Source organism: Scyliorhinus torazame, chromosome 6, assembly GCF_047496885.1.
Source record: "Scyliorhinus torazame isolate Kashiwa2021f chromosome 6, sScyTor2.1, whole genome shotgun sequence".
Classification (NCBI taxonomy): Eukaryota; Metazoa; Chordata; class Chondrichthyes; order Carcharhiniformes; family Scyliorhinidae; genus Scyliorhinus; species Scyliorhinus torazame.
Genome location: NC_092712.1, coordinates 153448972 through 153467156, shown reverse-complemented (window position 1 = coordinate 153467156; position 18185 = coordinate 153448972). Strand labels below are relative to the sequence as shown.

The window sequence follows — 18185 nt, the reverse complement described above, 5'->3', positions numbered from 1 at the left end:
ACCCGACATACAAATCACTATCAGCTCTCCAGAACACCATCTCACCTCTACAAACGCCTAACTCCTCAGCCTTTTATCCTGCACTTGCATAAAATAAACCTCAATTCCGTTTGGCCGCCTACCCAGTTTGCCCTTACGATAAGTTTAAAATCTCATGGGCAATGTAAAATTCTGGTAGATTGGGGATTTAACCCCTTAATCAGCTCTTTAATTGCTGGCGGGCACACACCCTAATATGTGCCTGTACCCGCTGAACGAATTGGGATGGGCACCTGACGTCATCACATGCTATTTCACGGTCTTCCAGGTCGGGCGGGCACCTGCCCGGAGGAAGTAAAATTCTACCCCTAGAACCTGGAAATCCCTCCCTAAATCTGTCCACCTCAATTTCTCTCTCCATTTTTAAGACAATTCTTAAAACATATCTATTTGATGAAGCTTTTAGTCCCCAGTCCTATTATTGCCTTCTTTGATTTGATGCATATTTTTGTCTTATTTCCACCTGTTAAGCAACTCAAAATATTTTCCCACGCTACAGGTGTCACATAAATGCTGTTGTTGTGATGCAAAAAGGTATTTATACAATAAGTGTTTAGCATTGGATGGCAACCTTTTTTTGATTTTCTTTCAAGGAATTAGATAGAAACGCGGATGTTACCAAAAATATACAGAGGTATCAAAGCTAATGAAGGTATTCTTAAAACCCGAAGAAGTTGAACTCACCTATGAGAGAAGTGCAAAATATGGGATTTAAAAATCAAGAATTAGAAAGGTAGAGAAAACATTAGCAGCCCCTTATATCTTTCCCCAATGAGACACTTTGACCCCAATATCAGAAATGCACCTTTGACTAGCCCAGTGTGACATTTTCAATTCCTGTCTATGGCATCTCTGAAACAACATGCCAACTAACATAAATTTATGAGTAACTTTATTCTGTGGACTTGCACCAACTTAGAACTTGGTTAAAAATACCTCAAATGACACCATCAACCCAATATCTGGCCAGTATAAATTGGATTTAAATCCATTGATAATGGATAGGCTGAACTAATTACCTCCCAAAGGAAAAGGAGTGTTTATTGTCAGTTGAAAATACCAACACTTGTGTATCTGTAAGTTTTTTTTAACGAGTTCCAATAATCTGAAAACCAAACCAAATTGAGTGAGAGCTTTCATACAGTACCTCTCTTCATTGGTCTCCATGTGATTAGGAAAGGCATTATAGCCCAACAGAAGTTTGACGGCATCCAGGTAACCGTTGTTGCAGGACCAATGTAGTGCTGTCCGTCCCTGTAATACAATTTCTGCAGAGTAAGCACTCTTTTGAACTGGAGAATGAAAAACAACTTTCTTCATAAATATACAGTAAGTAATTTTATTGCTTCTTAATGGTGACCATATGGTAACCTAAGTTTGAATCATCTGTTTAGATGTAATATTTTATTGGTTGCATCTGGATGATGCTCATTTTCCAGGGGCAGGGAAGAGGAAATATGAGTGCAAACCTGTTACATTGCCATCACTCTGGGACATTGCACTGGGACTTGGGGCATCCTCCACAAAATAATGTAGCTGGGCCTCCACTAGAAGCAGGCTCATCGTAGAAAGTCAGGTCCATTGTAAAAAGTCAGAAAGGAAGTTCTCAGCAACCCTCTCACCTAATTTCCCTGTACATGTGGGCAGCCTACCTGGAAGTTGCATCAAGACCCTCCTGTTGCTCGCACTCAGAACCACAACTGCTGCTGTTTTTGCACTTGTTGCCACTGCAATTCCAATATAACAATAATAATCTTTACTGTCAAAAGTAGGCTTACATTAACACTGCAAATGAAGTTACTGTGAAAAGCCCCCAGTCGCCACATTCCGGCGCCTATTTGGGTGCACAGAGAGAGAATTCAGAATGTCCAAATTACCTAACAGCACATCGTTTGGGACTTGTGGGAGGAAACTGGAGCACCCGGAGGAAATCCATGCAGACACAGGGAGAACGTGCAGACTCTGCACAGACAGTGACCCAAGCCGGGAATCGAACCTGGAACCCTGGCGTTGTGAAGCAACAGTGCTAACCACTGTGCTACAGTCATAACATCAAATTCCCACGGGGTAGCATTCGGGATTATGGGCAGTGGAAGTAGTTCATAGGCCCCATAACAGTAGATATTGTAGCCACTTAAAATGGCCAACTCCAGATTCAAAATGGCGAACGGCAAAGGCTGTTGGGAAAGTCAGCCAACAAGTCACAAACGAGCAGCTGCAGGTTGGCTGTGTATTTACCTCTGGAAAGGCCAGACAAGATTGATACCAGCAACCATCAGCATAACAAAACACCAGCCATCTGCATACTAATGAGCAATCCCCGGGAACAATAAGCAACATTTAGACACACAAAGCAAAACCAGACTCTGCGGCGCCAGCAGAAGCCTACACAAAGGGAGGTGAACGACCACCTCAAGACCTCCCATCGATCAGGGAACAGCTCCAGCATTGGAGAAAATCGAACCAAGCGATTGGTACAAAGTCCAATCACTTGGGACCAGGTACAGGTTCCGCCCCGAAATGCGGGAAGCTCCTGGGGACTATAAGAATTGAGCCCCAAGTTCAAGTCTTCTCTTCCACCTTCTCTGCTCTTCTCCACCTATTCTCCAGCTCTTCACTCTTCAGCAGCTGGGCAGAATTGTGAGTCTTACTTCAACCTCGCTACGAGATAGGCGCTCCTAGCTACCAAGCCGTGCCAACTTCTAATCCTGCAGGCTCAGAACCCGAACGAAAGGCCATTTGTTTCCCTGACCTGGTGGGCCAGTTCCAAGTTAAGTATAGGCCTGTTAGTTGTAGAAGTAGCTTAGACATAGAATTTGTACATGAGTAGCGATTACTGTGTAGAATAAGTGTGCTTTGATTTAAATCTTACAAATCGGTGTATTGGATGATTGATCACTACTCGGACTTGAACCACGTGGCGGTATCATAAAGATACCTGGCGACTCAAGAGCAAAGGTGATAAATCAGAGCAATTAAACTAAGGCAAAGTTAGCAACATTATTTGGCGACATCCTGACGGGACCCGATCTAGAAGTGGAAAACTACTCCGGGAGAACCCAGAATTTGAATTAGAGATCCAATTGGGAACAGAAAAACACAAGTGTTCAAGCAGTTCTGATCAATACTCATAAATTCGGAAGTGTGTGTATGCATGCGTAACTAACAGGGCGATAAGGTAAAACGGATCGATTTTTTGTTGCGACAAAACTGTCGGAAGTTTGTATTTCGGAAAGTAGCGAAAGCCATACCCGTATTTACAGCACCGCCTTAATACCCCTGTCCCAAATTTGAAGAGCATCATTCGGATTAATACCCCTGTCCCAAATTTGAAGAGCAGCATTCGGATTAATACCCCTGTCCCAAATTTGAAGAGCAGCATTTGGATAGGAAAGATGGCAATGCAGGCAATGCAGCGCCTCATGAACCCAGAGGAATTTGCGGTCGCAGCGACCAGCAGCAGTAGAGTGGGACAATGTCCCATTTGGGAGGAAGAGATCAGGAAATATCTCAAAGGGAAAGGATGGCCCCTTTGGAATGAATTCTGTGACAACGAGGAATCAGGTCCCGGGAGTATAGGAGATACTTGGTGCGAGAACCTGAGCGAGATCCACAAAAAGAGCTTAGGGAAAGCTCGCAAGCCGATGGCAATCGTGTCCTGCTTGGCACAATTGCGAGGCACAGAGGAGGTCGTCAGGACGCTCCGGAAAGAAGTTGAGGGCATACATCGAATGAGTAAGGTCGATGTAAGCGAGGTAGAAAAGGAGAATTTGGAATTGAGAAGGAAGTTGGCAGCAAAAGATGGAGAGGTGGAGGATGCCAAAAGGGCACACCAGTCTTGTTTGGCGCACTTAAGCAGCTTCCAGTCTCAATATGAAAAGGCCTATCAGGACACGCAACGTGCAGTCCTGGTACGTGAGGAAACGGAAAAACAGGTAGAGGCATTACAGAAACAGTGTAGTGACCTCAAGGCAGCATTAAGAGCACTCCATGCTGCCACCACAGAACAAAGACAAAGCACGCTAGATCACGCAAAGTGCAGGAAGCAGATTGCAGAGCTGCAATCGCTGTTTTCTGTTCAGAAAGGTTTCCAGGAAACTTTTGGAGAAAAATTAGATCAGGAAGACGGCCCTGATTGGGAAGAATTGAATGAAACAGTGCAGAGATATGTTCAGGGAACATGTGCGCAGGGAAAGCCACAAAAGAGAAAAGCGCCCCAACCCCCCACACAGCAGATAGTTCACGCTCCAATGAACCCAGTAACCACCCACCGAACAGCCACATCGGACGATGCGGAATTTCTATACTCCACCCCCTAACAGTGACCCAATTACGGGACGCGTGCGATAAGATCACACCGTTCCTCCCCACCTCAGACCCCCACCATTTCTTTGCCACAGTCGAGCTTCAGGCGACCATGTATGGCCTGGATGAGCGAGAGCATGTAAAGCTCACGGTTTTAAGTTTAGACCCTTCAGTAGCAGCAGCCCTTCCCGACCCACAGAATGTAGGAGGAGGCACCCTTGCAGAAATGCATACCGTGATCCTGGATGCGATCGGGTATAACCGGGGTGACCCTGTAGATGGCCTCAACAAATGTAGGCAAAAGAAATCCATGCACCCCACAGCGTTTGCTGGACGCCTGTGGATTCACTTTGCAGGAGTCTTTGGAGACATAGACCGTGCCCATTTGCCCCCAGACAACATGGCCAAATGGACCCGCAACCTTATCTCCCATGCCACAGAAACAGGACAGAAAGCCTGCGCCAATTATGATCCCTCAGAGGAGGCCCATAACGAGAAGTGGGTAGTGAAAAGATTGTCCCGCGCTTGGGAGCAATCAGTTCAAAGTAAACCCGCAGTTAAGAATACCGAGGAAAAGCAGGCCGGCGCAGATATGCATGCAGTAAAGACAACACACCAGAACCCCGCATGGGTGAATGAGGGAAAGAACAGCCCCCTACCCAAGTCACAGGAGTGTTACAACTGCGGACAGTTGGGACACTTCGCAAGAGAGTGCAATGCCCCTAAAAAGCCACAGAGAGCCCAACAGATGGGCACTCTGAACAAGAAAAAGACAGAGCCCATTCATAGCGTTAGCGCCCGTTCAGATCAGACGGACTTGACCGGAATGGACTGACGGTGTACGGGCTCCCCCAGTTGGGTCTGCGACACCCTTTGGGATAGGTCTGGACGACCGGTAGTTGCAGCAAATATTCGGGGACAGCCCATCGAATTTCTATGGGACACAGGAGGGTCCCGCACCATGATGAATTCCTCCACCCTGTTTCAAAAAGACACGTGGCCCACTACAGCCACTATCACCCTCAGTGGCTTTACAGGCCGCTCACAGCAGGGACACATCACAGCCCCTGTCCCCATTCAAATCGGTAACATCACCACCAAGCACCCCATAGTTTTAGTTGACCTGCCCCACACAGCAGAACACATTCTGGGAATCGATTTCATGAATTCCCATAATCTTTCATTTGATCCAGTCAACCAGTGTGTCTGGAAGATGGCAAAATCCGCAAGAGCCCCCGCAATGCGAACAAAATTAGCGCAGTAGGCGAATTTTGGTTCAACCCGACCACGCTTAGTACGGACAAGCAGGTTAAGGCAGTTCTGCAAAAGAACAGGGCAGCATTCGCGACCCACAAGCACGACTGTGACGGATGACTGGCTCCGTACAAATAACAGGATCTGACCCTAGACCCCCAAAACAGTATGGATTTCCCCAAGAGGCAGAGGGAGAAATCTCGAAGGTAATAGAAAGCTTATTAGAGCAGGGCGTACTTATATCAGTAGCCTCCACTAATAATGCCCCGATGTAGCCAGTGAGAAAGCCCGATGGATCAAGGCGACTGACCATCGATTACCGGGAACTCAACAAAATCACCCCCGCAGCAGCCCCCACAGTAGCAACAAGTCCCGAGACCATGCTCAAGCAGGGACTCAAATCCCGATTCTTTATGGTTTTGGACGTCAGTAATGGATTCTGGTCCATTCCATTGGCAAAGGCGTGCCAGTACAAATTTGCCTTCACCTTTAAAGCACAGCAGTACACGTGGACATGCCTTCCACAAGGATTCCACAACTCCCCCTCCATTTTCCACCGACAGCTGGCAAATGACTTAGCCAAATTCTCTCGCCCCGAATGTCTGGTTCAGTACGTAGACGACCTACTACTGCAGACAGACACCAAGGAAGAGCACATTGAGCTTCTGTCCGAACTCCTGGAACTCTTACACTCAATCGGTTGTAAAGTCAACCCCAAAAAGGCCCAGATTTTGGAAGAAAAGGTGATATATTTGGGAACAATTATCACACATGGTGAACGCGAGATCGAGCATAAAAGGATTGACTCGATTGCTAAATTGCCCCTTCCCCAGAACGTTTCAGCCCTCCGGTCGTTTTTAGGACTGGTTGGCTACTGCCGAAACCACATTGACAGTTTCGCCAGCAAGGCAGCGCCCCTCCCAGACCTCCTAAAGAAGGGAGCCCCCTGGAAATGGCTTCCGCAGCATACGGATGCTGTGGGCTCCTTAAAACAGGTACTCACAGCAGCCCCCGCACTACAAGTTCCAGACCCGCTTTCCGCTTACGCCATAGAGGTAACAACCACAGACCGCACCCTTTCGGCCGTGCTCCTCCAGGAACGGCACGGCCAGTTAAGGCCCGTAGCTTACGCCTCCAGAATTTTAGATGCTGTGGAGCAGGGATTTTCAGCCTGTGAGAGGCACCTGCTCGCAGTATTTTGGGCAGTTCAGTATTTTTCATATATTACCGGACTGAACCCCATTACAATTCTCACCGAACACACCCCCACCCAACTTTTACTGGACGGACGACTCAAGGTCGGTACAGTTAGTCAGATTAGAGCAGCGAGAAGGACCCTTCTCTTGCAGGGACCGGACATCACTGTTAAAAGGACAAAGACGCATACCTATTTAGCCGACAACTTACAGTACCCCGGAACCCCCTATGAATGTGAGATTATCTCTCCACACAATGGCACAGGCCCCTTTATCGCTAAAACACCCCACAGAAAGATAGGTAGTTCAGCCCAGAGCCCCCAGCACACGGACGCGTATGAGCCCATAAAGATCTATGTGGATGGATCTTCCACAGTATTGAATGGGAAGCGAATAACAGGTTGCGGTATCTATGTCTAGGACGTGCAGGGACGCGCCCTCGAGGAAATATCGATAAAACTGCCAGGCCACTTAGGCGCGCAGGCAGCAGAACTTGCGGCCATCGCATATATAGTGGAACACTCAGATTCCTTCCCCAGCCCAGCAGACATATACTCGGACAGCCACTATGTCTGCAACAGCCTCATGGAATTCCTGCCCCTGTGGAAAGCAAGAGGATTTGTTTCTGCAGACGGAAAACCCCTCCCCTCAACCTCATTGCTCCGTCACATTTTAGAGAGAGCACAGAACAGGACTTTTGGGATAATCAAAGTCCGTAGCCACCATCGTTCCTCCCCCCCCGGAAATGTGAAAGCTGACGCACTGGCTAAAGCAGGTTCCAGGCATGGATACCTTTGGACACCCCCCAAAAGTGCACCAGTGAGCGCAGTTCAGGTCTCACAGACAAAGATCGAGGATCTAGTGGAGGCCCAGAAGCAGGACAGCAATCTCAAGGAGATTGTGAACGGAAAATATCCAGCGCCCTGTGAGAGGTTAAAAAATGCACTGACCACACATGACGGTGTGGTGTTAAAAGACACCCTTTATGTGGTTCCTGAACAGGACCGGAATCAACTGATTTGTTTGTTCCATGACGGTCATGGACATCAGGGAATCGATCCCACTACAGCCCATCTCAAGCAGCTTTGTTGGTGGCTGAATTTAAAGGACGATGTAAACCATTACATCGAGAATTGTCTTATCTGTGCGCAGAATAATCCGGACAGATAGGCCAAAAAGGCTCAACTCAGCCACACCCGACCCGTTAATGACCCCTGTACTAACCTCCAGATCGATTTTATAGGTCCATTGACCCCTTGCAGGAATGGCTATAAATATGTACTTGTGGTAATTGACACATTTACGAAATGGGTGGAAGCATTCCCAGCCTGCCGCACAAACACTGCAAAAACCACAGCCAAGATTTTGACCCACCACATCTTTACAAGATGGGGACTCCCCCGCAGCATTGAATCCGACCAAGGCTCCCAATTTTACGGGACGTGTCATGCAGACCGTCCTCACGATATTTGGCATCACCCAAAAATTCCACATCGCATACCACCCACAGTCGAGTGGTTTCATGGAGCGCATGAATCGGACCCTAAAATCCACCCTCAGAAAAATGGTCCAGCAAAACAACACCACTTGGGACTCAGTCCTCCCTTTTGCGCTGATGTTTTTGAGTAATACAATTTCTACTTCCACAGGTTACACCCCATACACCCTCATGACCGGACGCCCCATGAAAGGTACAGAATATTTATTAGGTTTAGACTCGACCAGCCCCGAAGTGACGGCCCTCACACACGAGAAAGCCGTGGAGCAATTAGTTGAAAATGTTAAAACGGCTCAGCTAGCAGCCGCAGTAAAATTGGGCACCAGGAAGAAACACAGCAAGGCTTGTTTCGACAAGACAGTGCATGCGACTGAGTACAGTATAGGACAGCAAGTTATGCTCTCTGTATATAACCCCAGCACATTCCTGTCACCAAAATACTCGGGTCCGTACTCCATTGCGGACAAGGTAAGCCCTTCCATATATAAAATAAAGTACCCCAACGGTAAGACTGCGTGGTTCCATATCAACCAGCTGAAGGCATATGGAACACAGTTGAACCACGCACACCACGTCATGCTCGACGCAGCACACCACGCCCCGCCCACAGCCAATGTAACCCTACCATCCCCCAACACGTCCAGCCCAGCCACGTACTCGACCTCGACTCCATTCCCAAAATATACACTCCGCCCCGGAACGCCCACCGACTGCAGCAGCAGAGATATCGACTGTGACTCGGACGATAGCCACAGCACGCCTCCCTACTATCCCCATGCAACAGGCCCCACACCCAGCGATTCCGACTACGATCCAAGTGATCCCTTCATGATCACTTTCCTAAATAAGCCCCACCACTGACCACCGAACTACACTGACGACCCTGATTCTGTCCCCACACAACTCCAACTATTGGCACCGAGACAACTCGTTCCGACTCGTCCGCAACGACGAGAGCAACCCCACCTCACACCATGCAGCCCTTTTAGCCCTGAAGCACTCAAGAGTTTGGCATCCAGGAGAAGATGACGACCTTGGGTCTGACTCCCAAACCGAGAACCCCTTTGCGACCCTGTTCGCAACCGTGAACTGGGGTGTCCAGATGATGTTTTAAAAGGAACCGCTTGGGAGAAGTGGTGTCCTTTCTGATGGAACCTGCAGAATGTTTTATGTTGTTTGTACGTTTGTTAAATGTTGTTTGTCAGACAGGAAAAACATTTTTTTCCCACTACCCCATGCCTATTCGTCCGAAACCTCTGAGAACTTGTCCGCACGCCTTTTCAGCAGAAACCTCTGAGGACTTGTCTGCAGAGACTGGTTAAGGAACCAGACGCCCATTGGTAACTGCCCTTCTGGTTCGAGGGAAGAACCACTACGGCAGCCCCACCACGATGACTACATTTCTTGCCCGTTCTTGTCAGTTGCTCAGGCAGTGGAGAAACGGCTTGGGACCTGCCCTGCCTGGGAACCCCCCCTCTGGTCAACTACGCTCGGGTAGGAGAGACACGGCATTGGTAGCCGTCCTACCCGGGGACTCATCCAACTCTTACCCGTTGCGGCCCATACGCACCTCATTTTGGCACTTTTCGTTCAAAACGTTTTGTTTTGTTTTAGGTAACCTTTAGGTTGCCAACCACATGCTATTTACATCCTGAAACATTTGGATGGTAAATTGCACAGTCTGCGAGACGGCTCGCACTGGTTCATTATTTGAAAGTATGTCGATTTTTGAAAAAAAATGAGGGAGTCACACATAGTGACCAATTATAAAGGGAGTAATTGGCACTACAGGAGACACACTATCGTACGAGATATTAAACAAAGATAGTTACAGACACTATGCTTGTTTCCACAGAACTCCAGAAGCTCCAGGACCGGAGAAGAGAAGAAATAAAAGGAAAAAGAAGAGCCATGAGGACTTCCTTCACATGGATCAGCGTCATCTTTATGGACATTTGGTTGCGTGTGAACGCGAACCCCATGACTTCAAGCCCCCCAGCCGTTAATATTTCACTTCCCCGCAGTACCCAGAGCCCAGTCACCAGCGACACCACATCATCTTGGTGTGCCAGGTTCATAACCTGGTACTCTCTGTCCTATGTAATAGAAACCTTACTGGTATTAGCGATATTCTGCTGCATAGTGCAGACTATGTGTCTACGGAAATGGAGAAGGAGAGCCTACCGCGCTCGACCCCGGTATATAGGATTAGATCCCCTATTTTCGGATACGACCAGAGCCCCGACCCCCGTGATCTATAATAAAGAGCATTCACTTGCGTTTTATAGTAAATAAAGAAATGTAAAGAACTGTTCATGAGCAAATTGTACGATCCTGAGCTTGACTGCCAAGCCAGGAAGACTGATGTATAAACTGCTATGATTTTGTTTGTATGGTTGAGGAAGTTAGGATAATGAAATGTTTAAGTGAGTGTAGTGTATTAAGAATAGTTAGAGGTTCCCAGTTTATTGTTTTGTAATGCATGTCCCTGTTTGACATAGCGCCCTTAGAATTGTCAGTTAAACATTTTTTGCATAGCTATGGTCAGTGCAGAGGCCATGAAGGAAGTGCCCCCCCCCCCCCAGGTCAGGGAATGGAAAGCAACATAGTTATGTGATCGTTCACGCTTTGCGTTAGGATCACAAGGAGGGAATGTAGCCACTTAAAATGGCCAACTCCCGATTCAAAATGGCAAACGGCAAAGGCTGATGGGAAAGTCAGCCAACAAGACACAAATGAGCAGCTGCAGGTTGGCTGTGTATTTACCTCTGGAAAGGCCAGACAAGATCGATACCAGCAACCATCAGCATAACAAAACACCAGCCATCTGCATACTAATGAGCAATCCCTGGGAACAATAAGCAACATTTAGACACACAAAGCAAAACCAGACTCTTCGGCGCCAGCAGAAGCCTACACAAAGGGAGGTGAACGACCACCTCAAGACCGCCCATCGATCAGGGAACCGCTCCAGCATTGGAGAAAATCGAACTAAGCAATTGGGAAAGGCGGGAAGCCCCTGGGGACTATAAGAATTGAGCCCCAAGTTCAATTCTTCTCTTCCACCTCTCTCTGCTCTTCTCCACCACTTCTCCAGCTCTTCACTCTTCAGCAGCTGGGCAGAACTGTAAGTCTTACTTCAACGCTCGCTACGAGATAGGTGCTCCAATCTGTACCAACTTCGAATCCTGCAGGCTCAGAATCCGAACAAAAGGCCATTTGATTCCCTGACCTGGTGGGCCAGTTCCAAGTTAAGTATAGGCCTGTTAGTTGTAGAAGTAGCTTAGACGTAGAATTTATGCATGAGTAGTGATTACTGTGTATAATAAATGTGCTTTGACTTCAATCTTACTAATCGGTGTATTGGATTATTGATCATTACTCGGACTTGAACCATGTGGCGGTATCATAAAGGTACCTGGCGACTCAAGGGCAAAGGTGATAAAACAGAGCAATTAAACTAAGGCAAAGTTAGCAACAATATAATTTAAAAATATATATTTTTATTCAGGACATTTTCATTTTAGTTACAAAACGCATCACATCCATTCATATACATTTCTCACTATAAAATTCCACCATACCACCCCACATGCCTCACTTTATAACTGTAATACAAAATAAAACTAAACAACAATCCCCCACCCCAAGCTGATGTCTACCAACTCTTGATGAAGGAGATGAACAGCCTCCAAGTCGAGTAGAACCCCTCCTCCGAGCTCGGGGCCACCTTCAGCCCCAAGATCTCTACCATCGTCCCTGAAATAGACTCCCAAAACCCCGCCAATTTCAGGCAGGACCAAAACATGTTTGTGTGGTTTGCCGGCCCCCTTAAACACCGCTTGCATCCATCCTCCACCTCCGGAGAAAATCCACTCATAAGCGTCCTTGTCATATGCGCTCTGCACACCACTTTAAATTGAATTAAACCCAATCTTGCACATGAGGTGGTTGAGTTCATCCTGCACAAGGCCTCACTCCAGATCACCCCCTCAAATATACCACCCAGCTTCTCCCCCCACTTCCTCTTTATCTCCTCCTTCGAGGCCTCTTCCTCTCTATTAACAACCCATACATATCAAAGACCTTGCCCTCTCCTATCTCATCCTCAGACAGAATCTTTTATAGCAAGAAAGGGGGCGGTAACTACAGAAACATGGCCAATTCAGCCCTCACAAAATTTCTAATCAGCAAGTACCAGAACCCGTTCCTCCTCGGCAACTGAAACTTCTCTATTATCTCCCCCAACTCTGCAAATGTCTCTAAACCTCTCTGTCATAATAATAATAATCGCTTATTGTCACAAGTAGGCTTTAATGAAGTTACTGTGAAAAGCCCCATGTCGCCACATTGAGGCGCCTGTTCGGGGAGGCCGGTACGGGAATTGAACCCGCACTGCTGGCATTGTTCTGCATTGCAAGCGAGCTATTTAGCCCACTGTGCTAAACCAACCCCTTCTTGTTCCCAAACCCTGCTAACCATGCTGGAACAAATCTATGATTTCCACAAAGCAGTACCCACAGCGACAGACCATCTAGCTTAAAATGTTGCCTAAACTTATTCCAAACTCTAAACAAAGCAATCATCTTTGGGCTCATAGAGTATTTAGCCAGTGAGAACAAAGTGGAGTCATCACCACTGTCCTTGAACTTGTCCCCATACACGAAGCCACCACCACCCACCCCCAAACCGAACCTTCCTCTATGACCCGCCCTGCCAGCGATAGTGGAAGAATATCCCACCTCGGGCGGCATGTGGCACAGTGGTTAACACTGCTGCCTGCAGCGCTGAGGACCCAGGTTCGATCCCTATCCCGGGGGACTTCGACAAAAGATTGTGATGACACTGACCCCATACCTACGGGGATGTTCACAGACTAGCTGGCGAGGGGCACTCTGCCGCCTACATGAGCACAAGCCTCAATCTCGCTGATACTGAAAAAAAACAAAGACCCAACAGAATGCAGGTCCTACAGAATCATTTCGCTGCTAAACGTAGATGCAAAAATACTGGCCAAGGTCCTAGCCAGGAGAACTGCGTACCAGAGGTAGTAGCAGAAGGCCAAGCGAGCTTTGTCAAGGGTAGACAGCTAACATTGAACATCAAGGGCTCGCTGAACATGATCATGACCCCATCCGGGGAGAGAACACCCAAGGTGATCTTCTCCCTGGATGAAGAAAAGGCCTTTGACAGAGTCAAATGGAAGTACTTCAGTGAGGTACTGGAATGGTTCGGGCTTGGAGCAGAGTTCACCGCCTGGGTGAAACTCCTGTACAGCGCTTCCACAGCGAGCGTACGGACAAATACCACCAGCCCTAAGTACTTCCAACTGCCCGGGGCACAAGGCAGGGATGTCCGTAGTCCCTGCTGCTGTTCGCCCTGAATCTACTGAGGTCGAAAACCAAAATTTTCCAGCCCTTCACACGGAAAAGCTCTTCCGGGCCCACCAATGTTAATGGAGATTTTTTCTTTGCGTCCATGTTGGCTGGAAAATATTTATTCAGTTTAATTCCAATGAATTTAAATGTATGCCCCTAATTATTGACACCTCTGTTGAAGGAAATTGATTTTTCCTATCTACTCTCGCTAGATCCATCATAATTTTACACCTCAATTAAATCTCTCGTCAGCCTCCTTGATTTCAAAGGAAGCATTTTCCATTATCACTAAAATTCTCCAGCCCGATTAACAGCCTGTAAATCTCCCCGTTCCCTCTCTAGTGTGTTTCACATCCTGTAATATGGTGACCAGAGCTATTGACAGTTTTATACAATTCTAGCATAACCTCCCTCTCTTATACTCTATTGGCAGGTTTTTTGACCCTGCCGCAGTGTGTTTTACAGCGGCGGAGGTGGACTATTGGCCGCTGGTGGGATCTTCCAGTCCCACTGATGTCTATGCCATTTTGTGTCTTGCCCGTCCCGCCACTGGGGAATCCTCCGTGGGGGGCAGCCTTCAGTGGGACCGGAAGATCTTGCTGGCAGGAAGGGCTGGAAAATCCCACCCTATATCACAGCAAACAAAGTGAATTATCCATATGTCTCCTTAATGACCTTATCTACCTGTCCTGCGGCCTTCAAGGATATGTAGACATGCACTCCAAAGTCTCTCTCTTACTGTATATTTCACAGTATCCTAACATCCTTTTCTCATACAGTAAAAGGTCTTCCCTGAGATTTGTATTCGTACAATTGTCCTGATGAGTGCAAGATGAAAAGCTGTGGCAAATGTCTTTTTCAGCAATACTCAATTTCTGTACTACCAAACAACAATTATCATTTATTGTGCACTTCCTCATTTTATTTGCTCTCTCCAAGTGCATTACCTCACATTTCTACATATTAAATTCCATTTACCACATTTTTGCCCATCTGACCAGTCCACTGGAAGTAGCCTTCCAGCCACAAAGGCACTCATCAACCATTGAGCTAATTTTGGAATTCTATCACTTTTTCTTGAATCCTATGGGCTTTCACTTTTCTAAATTATCTGCCATGTGGGTCCTTTGTCAAAAGCTTTGCTAAAATCTATCTAGATTCCACAAATGCATTATCCTCATTGACCCTCTCTTTTACTTCAAAAATGTAATCAAGTTAGTCAGGCACAATCTTGCCTTAACAAATCCATGCTGATTGTCCTTGATTGTCAGAGCCGCCAGTATTTCCTTCCTTGCTTCTCTTAATAGACTGTGATACATTTCATCTGGACCGAGTTGTTTGCCTACTTTCAAAGATATTTAATATTTTCTCTGACACTATGTTTATCCCCTCCAATATTCCACACTTTTCCTCCTTAATTATAATGTCTTCATTGCCCTCTTCTTTTGTGAAGACAGAGGCAAAGCATTCATTAAGAACAATGTCCACATTGTCCACACATAGGTTACATTTTTGGTTTCTAAAAAGCCCAACTCTTTTCTTTGAAATCTTGTTTTATATGTATTTCATAGAATCATAGGATTTACAGTGCAGAAGAAAGCTATTCGGCCCAAGGAGTCTGCATTGGCCCTTGGAAAGAGCCCCCCACCCAAGTCCACACCTCCACCCTACCCCCGTAACCCAGTAACCCCACCAAACCTTTTGTTTGGACACTAAGAGGCAATTTAGCATGGCCAATCCACCTAACCTGCACGTCTTTGAACTGTGGGAGGAGACACGCAGACACGAGGAGAACGTGCAGACTCCACACAGACAGTGACCCAAGCCGGGAATCGAACCTGGGACCCTGGAGCTGTGAAGCAACTGTGCTAACCACTGTGCTACCGTGCTGCCCATATTTATTAAACATCTTTGGGTTTTCGTTGATAACATTCAGTCCATTCAGTCTGTACTGGCTCTTTCAAAGAGCAATCTCACTTTCTCGCGTTTCCTTATATCCCTTCAATTTTTTCTCTAATAAGTATTTATTCAATTCATTAAAAAAGCTACTATTGAATCTCTTTCAACCATCGTATCAGCGCATTCCAAATTCTAATAACTTGTTGTATAATGCAAATCTACGATTCACTCTTCAATGATGGATCAATAACTTATGCTGGTATATTTCAAGCTCTTTGCAATAGCTGCTGGGATTTTAAAACTGTCCTTCCCCTTCAGCCCAGCCACGGTCAATGAGGTTTTCTTAGTATTAATGAAGTGGCAATGATGGAAACTTTTTAAAAATTCATTCATTGGATCTGGGCGTTGCTGGCTGGGCCAGCATTTATTGCCCACCCTTGAGGGCACTTAGGAGTCAATCACACTGCTGTGTGGTTCTGGAGTCACATGTAGACCAGAACAAGTAAGGATGACAGATTTCCTTCTCTACAGGACATTAGAGAATCAGTTGGTTTTTACGACAAACAACAATGGCTTCATGGTAACCTATATACTTTTAATTCCAGATTTTTATTGAATTCAAAGTTAACCATCTGCAATGGCAGGATTCGAACCTCGGTCCCCAGAGCATTATCCTGGGTCTCTGGATTGCCACTCCAGCGACAATACCACTACTACTCTGCCACTATGCTCCCCTGGGACATATGGAGTCACTACATCATTGCCATTTAATTTAAATACATCTGTATGTTGCAGAGTGGTGCTTCCAGTGGTGGCTGGATATTACAGTGGAAAACTGGGTGAATAAAATGACTGGATGTCTGCTATTAGAGATTCCCTATCTATGAGAATATATTCAAAAATCAATTTTCTTGTCAGGTCATTCCCATATTTTTATCAGGCCTTTTGCAAAAAAAATATAGAAAAAAAAAGTGTCTATAATGGCTTGATAATATAGTGGAGGCAGATTCAATTGAGACCATCAAATGAAAATTAGATCTAAAGAGAGAGAAATTGCAGGGCTACAGAGAAAAGGCAAGGGAGTGGGGCTAAGTGAAATAAAAATGAAATGTGCTGGGAAAACTCGACAGGTCTGGCAGCACTGTGGAGAGAGAAACAGAGTTAATATTTTGAGTCAAATTACTCTTCTTCAGAAGTGGGACTAGGTGAGTTGCTCTTGCAAAGAACCACATAGACATGACTGACTAAATGGCCTCCTTCCGTGCTGTAACTATTCTGTGACTCTATACAATGGTTCCAGGAGACACAAACCTCATTGGTTCAAGAAAATAGACAAAATTAATACAAATCTGTAAATCATTTGAATAGGTTCGGGGACAATTTCAATGCTATGTTCAAGATTTGAATGACATTCTTAAGTCATCCATATGAAGTGAAAATGTTTTATGATGTAGTCTGCACCAGAGCATATTGCTGCTTAGTACAACTCCCAGCCAGAGTTTGGTCTCAGATTTAAAATGTTGCTACAAAATTAATTTTTCTTTCATGATAATTTTACCTTCCCTTCATTTTTGAAGGAAAATGGTCTTTCCTTCTCTATACTACATTGTGATATGATGTGAATGAGCAACCACAATTATGATTTGCCAAATTTTCCTCTTGCAGGGAAATAATGCATTTGCATAAAATATGCACCAAGTCCAATAGTTATGGTTGTTCATTAATGTTCAGAGTCAGGATATTATTCCATGGGTACATATTCTATATTATTAATAAACTAACAAATGAAAAAAGTGATTTGTAAAAAAATGGGCTTTTTACAGAACAGAATGCCACTGTACCACGGAAGTCTGAGGATTTAGGAATGTTTTTTAAAAAAAACTGCATTATCTTTAACAATATTTGATAGAATACCTCTTTGTCTTGTATATTGGGATCCGCTTTGTTTTCCATGAGCACCGCCATACAGTTGATGTAACCTCCATATGCAGCACACTGCAAAGGAGTTCTTCCAGCATAATCCTGCACATTTGGGTTGATCAGGTTCTGAATCAGGATCTGACACACATCTGCATTTCCTCCGAGGGCAGCCCAGTGCAAAGGACTATGGCCATCTTGGTCAATCAGATCAACTCTTGCACCACCTGTAATATTACAATTAAACTGTTTAGCACAAATATTTAAAATAATACAGAGAGATAATCAGCATTATTTGTACTATTGAATCATGCAGCACAGGAGGTGGCCAATCAGTCCATTTTGACTGTGTTGGCTCAACTAATCTCACATTCCTGTTTTGTCCCCAATTTCCTGCACATTGAGTAGTCAAAATGGAAGATCTCCAGAGGGGAGAGAAATTTCTTCTCTCGGAAGTTATTAGTATTCAGAATTCTCTTGCCTAGTGAGCTATGGTTAGCACTGTTGCTTCACAGCTCCAGGGTCCTAGGTTCAATTCCCGGCTTGGGTCATTGTCTGTGAGGAGTCTGCACGTTCTGCGTGAGTTTCCTCCGGGTGGTCCGGTTTCCTCCCACAAGTCCCGAAAGGCGTACTGTTAGGTGAATCGAACATTCTGAATTCTCCCTCAGTGTACCCGAACAGGCGCTGGAATGTGGCGAC

General features: G+C 45.9%; 1 protein-coding gene across 12 annotated transcripts in view; it reads right to left on the bottom strand.

The window, feature by feature from the left end:
• The window catches only part of invs (inversin), a 498042-nt gene that overhangs the window by 206250 nt on the left and 273607 nt on the right, over positions 1–18185 (bottom strand). For all 12 annotated transcript variants that reach the window (XM_072508926.1, XM_072508929.1, XM_072508921.1 and 9 more), the window contains 2 exons: positions 17484–17713; positions 1187–1293 (listed from right to left, as the gene is read on the bottom strand). In XM_072508926.1, the coding sequence (XP_072365027.1) occupies positions 1187–1293; positions 17484–17713 (337 nt within the window). The remainder of the gene's footprint in view (positions 1–1186; positions 1294–17483; positions 17714–18185) is intronic.